The 9,337-nt window shown below is 31.6% G+C and overlaps 1 protein-coding gene across 1 annotated transcript; it reads right to left on the reverse strand.

The window, feature by feature from the left end:
* Window positions 1-1,451: 1,451 nt before the first annotated feature.
* On the reverse strand, window positions 1,452-6,209 carry LOC133834380 (two-component response regulator-like APRR5). The gene is made up of 8 exons (XM_062263980.1): window positions 5,784-6,209; window positions 4,912-5,073; window positions 4,685-4,815; window positions 4,433-4,582; window positions 3,857-4,025; window positions 3,424-3,763; window positions 2,163-2,943; window positions 1,452-2,056 (listed from the first exon to the last, which is right to left on the reverse strand). Exons 1-8 carry the CDS (start codon window positions 6,064-6,066, stop codon window positions 1,943-1,945), a joined length of 2,130 nt encoding a protein of 709 aa, XP_062119964.1. The 5' UTR covers window positions 6,067-6,209; the 3' UTR covers window positions 1,452-1,942.
* Window positions 6,210-9,337: the final 3,128 nt, after the last annotated feature.

A 9,337-nucleotide genomic window follows, 5' to 3' on the forward strand; every position in this document is an offset into this window, starting at 1 on the left:
TTTAGGTTGTTAAATTATTTGTTTGAGGGACAAAAAACATGCCCTTTCTAATGAATTTGATTATAGTGGGAAAGGAAACATCATTGGCTTGGCTTTTTCTTTGCTTTGTTTTGCTTTGTTTTTATAGAGATTAAAACATGTGGTGATGGGGCTAATGAAAGCAGCCTCTGAATTGGTTCCACTTCCACTACATAGCATATTCATCAGATATGAATGAAGCCAATTTTGAAGCTAAGAGTTAGTACTTAAAAACTATGTAGTTTAACATGAATGATTGGAATAGTTTCGTGTACAAGTCTTTCACGTACATTTTTGAGGTGGGTTTGGTTTTAGTCCTAAATTTACCAAAAAGGAAAGAAAGAAAAACAAAGCTTCTTAACGGTTGCTTAAGTTGATTGAGTCTTTTCCTTTGTTTTCATTTATCATTGAGAAGAGAAATGAGTGATTTAAAGTACCTTAAAGTAGTACAACTTTCATTTATTGCCACACATTAATCCATGATGCCCATGTTCATCAAACCAATATAAAATTAAAAGGTAACATTATAATTTCACATTAAAGAGAGAAAAAAAAAAGACCCAAAACCTCAAAAATCTCTTCCTTTGCTCGTTACCCAAAAACTAATAACACTCCATTAACAACAAATAAGTAAAATTAGAGACTAGTTGTGCTAAGTAAATGATATGTCTAATAAAGATGTCAATTTAACCCGCAGGGTAGAGTTCTTGTGGGGATCCGCCCCTAATGGGGCGGGAGACATGACTCCTGTCCCGAACCTGTCCTGTTTACATTGTAATTTATGTTTTTAATATAAATATTCTTAAAAATATATAATATAATAATTTATATAAAATATATATTTATTAATGGTATAATTTATTGCTTTTTAATTATTTTAACTTGTTTTATCAATTTTAGAAAAAAAATTAAACATTTTTATTAAACTGGTACCTGATGGGGCTCTGACCCCAAGACGGGACGAGGATGGGGAGGCATCCCGACCCCGCCCCGCCCCGTTTACATCCCTAATGTCTAATCAATTATTATCATTAATTGTGGTGAGTGCCCCTATAAGATTTACTAACATAATACCAAAGTGTATTGGCCCATTTTCTAAGCTAATATAAATGTGTGTGTGACTCGTTATATTAAGAAAGAAGTGTAGAAGAGTTTTAGTAAATTGATTAATTTGTGGCGACATGGTATACCAATATTGAGTGGTGCAAATATGTATTGAGTAGAGAGCTTCAAAGTTTGAGCCGAAAAGATGCAATCAATTATGATGTGATAGCCAACCAATTGGTGCTATATAAAGGTTAATGGTAGTCAATTTTTGTATGGTTTTGAGTGTTACATTGTTTTTGTTCTTTTCCTGGAATGGTCTTGCAACTCACCTCTATTTTATTTCAATGGCAGACCTTGATAGCCACACCTATCTTTGCTTCAAAAAGTACTTTGGTAAAGATCAAACCCTTTATTGAAACTTGTGAAATGAGCTATACCAGTCAATATCAATACCACTTTGTGTATATACAAATACAAAATTGGAGGAACTACATTGAGTCTGAACCAACAACAACAACAATGAGAGGGGAAAAAAAAGTCTTTCATAGTATACAAGCTGGTGATTGGTATTGATGGTGTTACTGTGGATACAAATCACATACTAAGAGTGTATATACCAATATAACCTATGAGATTGTTAATAAACAAATTTCACAGCTACCCAAAAAGAAAAAAAGAATTGAGTAGAAATTACAAAGCTATACATCAATCACTCAGTGATTTCTCTTGTGCTTCTGCCCCCAAAGTTCACTCTCATACTACAACAACAAAAAATGTAAAAGGTGGAATAAACTACTACTGATCATTATGAGTGTTCTTCAACCATTAAAGTTATCCTCTTCTTTATAACTATCCAAAGCTAAATGGTTACTCACTCCTATGAATTTCCCTCAGTTTCTGCAGGGGAAGGATCTGTTTGTGCTTGGCGAACAAACTGTCCCTTAACTCTGGGACGTTGCTCGGCGAGTTTCTTTCTGCTCTCATATCGGACCTGGAATAGACATCTCATTAGAGAAATGAAGAGCACTTGGAGCAGAAGTAGTGAAATAAGAACAGTAGTTTTTTGTTATAGATTGAGAATGGTAATAATAATGTACCTTCTTTTCAAAACATCTATCTTTCCGCTTCATGCGGAACTTTGTAAGAGCTGCTTCTCTTTGCATGGATCTGTGAGAATTCCCACCGTTATTAAAATAACTTTCATCATTCCTGTTCTCGGAAGCAGTTCTAATCATGGCAACCTGATCAACATTGCTATTACTTCCACAAGCACTTCCATACCCAATACTATTAAGATGACTTGCATTTCCATTACAGAAACTACTACTAGCACTTTGATCAGTGGTAGGAGAGATATGCCCACGATCCTCGAAAAAGTCCAGTTTATGTTCTTGATTGTGTAAGGATTGGTCTTTGGCAATGCTGTTGTTTCGACAAAGTTCATTTGACTGCTCGGATTTGTTCTTTTCAGGAGCTGTTTGGTAAAACGCATTGATTAGAAATGAGGGCTCTTGTTGGGCAGCTGAGCTTGGACTGACCAGGGATGAAGAACCTGATTGTGAACAGAATACTGAAGGTACTACAGAACCATAGCCTGCCACCGGATTATTAACTCTTATACCTTTCACAGGGATTGGTAGAGGAAATAATCTCTGTTGAGGGGAATGAGTTGCAGCTTCAGAATGGTTAGATTGACCTGTAGCCAATGTAATACCACTTTTTGGTGTGCTTACTGAGCGACCAGGGGTATCAGAGTTAAAACTAAGTCCAGCGGCGAAATTGAACATATGCTTTTCAGTATTTGATCCACATTCTTTCTCTTGATCGCACACACCGACTGATGTAGGATTTGCGGTTTGCAATGGCTTATTAATGTATCTGCATGAATATAATCACTGAACTGTTTAGCAAATATAAGTTAAGAAAGACAGACAATCCAAGTGAAGAAATTATCATGCACTTACCACTCTCTAAGGTAAAGGGTTTAATAATTCTACGTCTTAATTCATTTACAATTTTACATGCATCACAAAATATTCCTTTGTCTTCTTCTCCTGATCTATAAATTTCCTAATGATCCAAAACAAAATCTTGCCTCACACTAATAATAAGACTCATTATCTTTTGTGGAAAGCATTATTATAAAACAAACAAGTATATCCATTAATCTTAAGCTTGATAAGGCATAGGTTGGGGTTGAGAACTTTAGGTTTAGGTGATGTCATCGTTATAATACTTAAGATTATGTTGGCAAGAACACTGAAATTCGCTCATACCTCCTCTCACTAGTCTAACAAGTACATAGATTATGTGAAGAAACCACAAAACTTAAGAAAGTGATATCAAAATGGAACTCACCGTGTAAAGGCTGAGGCATTAGAATGGCCAAGGGTGTGCCTCTTCTCAACCATATGGCTCTCAAAGTCACCAGAACTTGATCTCAAGGTAAGATCCAATTTCGGACCAGAATCAAACTTGCTAGTTCCATTACTTGAAGAAGAATTTTGATAATTGCAATTTGCATTTTCTTCTAAAACTCCATTCAAATCAATGGTGTCTCTAGAACGATTAAATAGGAATTTATTATTCTCACAAGCCTCACTAGACATAATAGCATCCCTCCTAATACTTTCTGGCTTGAAACCCTTGCCTGGTGTAATTTTGGCATCAGCATCCTGATAGGTTCCCAGCATTGATCCTATTTTGATTGTGACACCTCAAAAAGTTAGATACTTTCACAATGATTCTGGATATTAAAATAAAATGCCTAATAGATTGTAAGATTATTCACCTCTGACTTCATTTCCATGCATGAATCTCTGCCCTGCATTGATGTGCCCTTCACTCTTCTGTGTTCTCGAGTCACTCGGAGAAGATTCACCCCGTGTTGGCTGTGAGCATTCCTGCATTTGATCCACGTGGACATTCTCAACCTCTAATTCTGGCCTTGTACAAGAGCTCTGCAGAAGACAGCAAACATGCAGTCTGTATATGAAACCCAGACTAAAAGGAAATTCCTTTTAACCATAAGAAGTTGTAAAAATACTTGACATATTCCTCGGAGAAGACATACTTCATCCTTTTTGACACAAGTAGTGTACAACCAGTCTAAATTTATTGTAAACTAGAAGTTAAGATTTAAATCTGAATCTACTTTTCTTGTTAATATCTTCAACTTTGAGATACCAGCAATTACAATTCTGTCAAGCTCAAGATTACAGGTCTATCCATAATTATTGATTAAAACCTCTTTACTTAATTTACTGTTCTACAACACCTCTGATACAGGCACCAGGATCATCCACAAACAAGTGAAACAATAAAGGTTACATATTCTTTGGAGGCTCATACAGAAAATATGAGATACCTGGGAGTCGCTCCCTTTGTCAATGTTTTCCTCATTTCTCTGAATGGAAGGAATATAGCCATTGGAGTGATTGGTTGCAGGATCATTTTCAGAAGTGGCTTCGCCCTTATTTTGTGCAACACCTTCATATCGGGGGCCGTTTGCAGAGGACTGATAGAATCATGGAACAAAAAAATTAGACCTTTGTAAGAGTTGGACAATATTAGAGACAACTAAATCAGATCATCAGGAAAGTGTAAAGCCTATGCTTACAGATTTTCTTCTCCAAACATGCTGCCATAGATTGCTCAGTTCATTCCTCCTAATAGGCTTAACAAGATAGTCAGCAGCACCTCTCATCATGCATTTGTAAACTGTACTAATCGAATCTTGAGAGGACATCACTGCATGATCCACAAAATACATAATTATAAAAAATGGTAAACACTAAACACCAGCTGTAGACACATAATACATCATTTCCATATTTGACAACGTACTTATAATAGGAATGTTTTTGCAGATATCATGCTCCATGACTAAGGTAAGTAGCGGAAACCCTGATATTGATGGCAGATCCACTTCTGTCAATATGAGATCTATGTTATGGGGTCTTCCCTTCAGTAACTCCCATGCTTTTAGGCCATCAGACACAGCAGCAACTGCCCAAACCAAGAAAAACTTCAGTTGCTAGATTGACATATGTACATATATATAAAGAGCATAAAAGTAAAGAAACCAAGCCATTAGGAAATAAACCCCCATGAAATTGCTTACAGCCTATCACCAATCTTACAGATTTTATAACAATCCATATTTCTTTTCTTATATTGCTGCAATCCAACAGATCTCCAAACTTTATTCACTTAGGCTTTGATTGGATCTCAGATTTACTAAGAAAAAATGTTTGTCAGAGAAAATGATAGAGAAAAGAGAGGGGAAAGGAAAATATTTTCGTAAGATTTTGTAATGGACTTTTTTGGAATCCTTTCCCTTCTTCAATATATTTACAATTATTCTAAATTTGATAAAATTACATTAAATATATTTCTTACTTTTTCAAAACATATGTTGCTCATTTTTTGTTTAAATACAAACAAACGAAAATAAAATCCTTTGAAAATCCCCTTTTTTTTTTGTTTTTTTCCACCCTAATATCCGAATTCCAAACATAGTAAGGTCAAACAATATCCTTCAATTCGTTTTCCCAATTTTCAACAAACATTAAAGCAACAAACTTGAAATCTCAGCTCAATTCAGCTAGCTACTACATAAACTTTACCAAAACCACAAAAATGGAGTAAACCCGGGAAACCCCATTTGAGTTTTCAACCAAAACTTAAAGCAAAAGCAATTAAAAGAACACACATACCTTTATAGCTACATTTTCTGAGTAGAGCAGTAATAATCTGCCTAGTGGAGTCATCAGCTTCAACCAACAAAACCCTCATCATCATTCTGGGCAAGAATCTATCCCAACTGGTAATCGCTCCACCTGAGCTACACCCACCTATCATCTTCGTCTCCACAACCCCATCATCATCATTATTGATATTATTATCCATTTCCTCTATCTTCCTCTTCCTCCTCCTCTCAACTTCACTATCTCCTTTCACAGCCCAATCCTCACTACTACTCAAAACAACTTCCCCCATTTTCACTTCCTTTCTCTCTAAATCTCTACACCTTTCTCTCCTCAACCACACAAAATAAAGAACCAATCTTTAGACTCCTGGAAAAAGCTTGAAGAGGAAAGCACATAACCTTCTCTTGTGGGAGATGTAATAGAAAACTATATTTGGCTCGGCAGAGAGATAGATATTTTAGAAATATCTGAAATCAAAACCCAACTTTAATTTATGACTAATCCGACGGCTGAGATTGATCCACCCACTAATACCGCCTCAAAAAACTTCAGTGGTCTCAAATATCTCCTAACCAAAATATCTACAAAACCCACTTGTGAGTGGGACCCAAAGTCTGCCACGTCATCGGCCCAATCTAATTCCCATGCCATAGATCAAAACTTGAAACGCCATTGGTCTGGGCCACCTTTTTTGATTTGGTGGTGCAAAATTTTCCTCGTGATTAAAAAAAAAGAAAAAATACAAAAGAAAAGAAAAGATATAGTAATTTTAGATATTTTCTCTGTGGGTCCCACTTTTAGTGTTTTTAAATATATGTACTGCAACAACATCCCTATGCTTTTGTTTATTTACATGTTTTGTTTATAGTTTCATAATTTGCACTATCTTCTTCTCAAATTTTTGTTTGTATTTAAATGCGCCTTTGTGTAAAATAATAAATTACAAAAGTAATTTTCAAAATAATTTTTTATATATTTAAAATAAAAATTATTACAAGTTGTAATAAAAACTTTATGTTTAATACTCTAACCATTTTGTGATAGTAGATTTTTTTTTATTTTAACAAAAAAATACTATTTTAAAATAAATCATCCAAATAATAATTTAAAATTAATATAGTCATGTTCAAATATTAATTTCGACATTCTACATTATTTAAAAAAATTTAAAAATTATGGGATGTCTCATAAAACTATAATGTATATAATCATATATAAAAATTAGAGTTAAAATTTATTTTTGTTACACCAAAGTCTTTACATTTGATTTAGGGTAATTAAATTAAATTATTAATTAAAGCATGAGTGGAAACTTCTATAAAATTATACAAAAGAGAAGATAGTGTAATTTAGCCAAACATGGAGGATTGTTATGTTATTTTCATAAAATGAGATATTTCTTTCCTTTGGAGTGCTCCAAAGTCCAATCGAGACTGCTTTCTTTTTTTAAGGACACGATTGTGCCACGTGTCAAACCATCGAACGGGGAGAATATTTGCGCTCGTGGCCACCAAATTGGTCAAACGCTATCTTTAATTTATTTTATTAAGAATCGAGCCGTGGCGCGTGAGATTTCTTCTCACTCGCCACGCCATTGGTCTACGTTTCAGACTTTAAAATCTCCAAAAATAATGAGTGGTCGCTAGTCGTCGATTGGCTGGCGGTAATTCCTGGACGGTGTCAAATTACGATAATACCCACGAAGGAGTGACATGTGGCATCCTCGTGTATGGGTGTGCGAATAAAATAAAACATAATAATTGTACGGCGCAAAGTGATGATATTAAGGAGGAGTTGACGTGTGTTTAAGAATGTTTAGTGGCTCTAATCTTTCCACGTGACCGTTATAACCTTGGAAATCGATATTAACTGATTTACGTTTAGTGCCACGTGACCTGATGTAACATGGTACGAGTGTCTTTTTATTAAGTTTTTTTTTTTTTAAATAAATAAATACATATATCTTGTCATTTCTATTACTAATTCCTCTTAAACAAAAATTAAAGTTTTGTTCAATTATTGCAGAGATATTTTTGACTAATATTGCAAGTGAAAATGAAAGACATACTATTCATTTAAGGTTAAATACTATTTTAGAATTTTTATTTTGTAAAAATTATTAATTGACTCATATATTTTGTTAAATAATAATTTAAATTCTGTATTTTGAAAAATAGAACAAAATAGTTTTTTATATCTAATTTTGGTCAAAATATTTTTCAATTATAAAATCAATTCTCAGGTCGTTAGTGATGCGATGAATTCAGAAAATCAATGAAAGTGATCAATGAGCTGAGAATGAAATATTATATTTGAATTTGTTTTATCAAAATTGGGTATAGAGTACTATTTTGTTCTATTTTACAAAATACAAAATCTAAATTGTAATTTAATAAAATACAAAGTCCCGATTAATAACTTTTGTAAAACATAAAGTGCAAAATAATATTTACCCTCATTTAAATAATATTGCAAGAGAGAATATTTAATCTTTTAGCATTACTAAGGGTCATAATTTGTGTTAGAGATTCGGATCGAATATAATTTGTACTAATTTTAGTATACATGATATTTTTCAAAATTATTTAGTGTGTAAAATATTATATTATTTTTTATAAAAAATGAAGCTTTTGTAAAATATAATATTATATATTCAAGGTTTGTCTTGATTAGTCTTATATTAATCTACAATATAGCTGTCAACTTATAAAATAATTATCAAATCAATTTTATATAAATAAAACAAAAAACATTAACTCATTATTAACTTAATAAAGTAACTTGATTTATAAATACATTAGAATTACATTTTTTTTTATATATACTAGATACAAACAATGTGCAATGCACGCTTACTTAGTTTTATTTATAGAATTTAATAATTATTTTTATTAAATTTATATTAATGTCATATAAATTTTAAATAAATATCTTATTTTAATTAAATAATTTATTTATTTTTGTTTAAGTTTATGTTTGTTATAGTTTTTAAATTTGAGAGTAACAATAAGAGATTATGTATTATATGTTTAATGTAATATTAAATATTATACGTGAATTTTAAATTTAAGTTTTTTATTAGTTTTTTTTTAAAATTATTTATTGCTAATTGAGAGTAGATTATACTATATGTTTAATATGATATTATTCTAATAAGTGAGTTTAAGTTTAATTAAATTTTATTTTAAGTAATAAAACATATGATTTTATTATTTTCAAATAATTACCATTGTAAAATATTATATTTTAATTTGTTTAATTATTTATTATTTTTAAATAATTATCATTGTAAAATATCTCAAAAATATCATATTTTTAATTTTTTTTAATTATTTATTTTATTTTATTTAAGTTTGTTTACAAACTACCGTTAAATATACTAATATTTTATTAAATATAAGAATATTATGTTAAAGTTAACATTAAAAAAATAAAAAACTGTTAAAACAAAAAATTTACATTATCTACACACTTATTATATAGAAGATATATATATTAAATATTATACATTATTTTTCAAAAAAACAAATATATATGTATATTATAAATTGTTAAAATAT

Source organism: Humulus lupulus, chromosome 5 (genome assembly GCF_963169125.1).
Source record: "Humulus lupulus chromosome 5, drHumLupu1.1, whole genome shotgun sequence".
NCBI classification, from domain to species: Eukaryota; Viridiplantae; Streptophyta; class Magnoliopsida; order Rosales; family Cannabaceae; genus Humulus; species Humulus lupulus.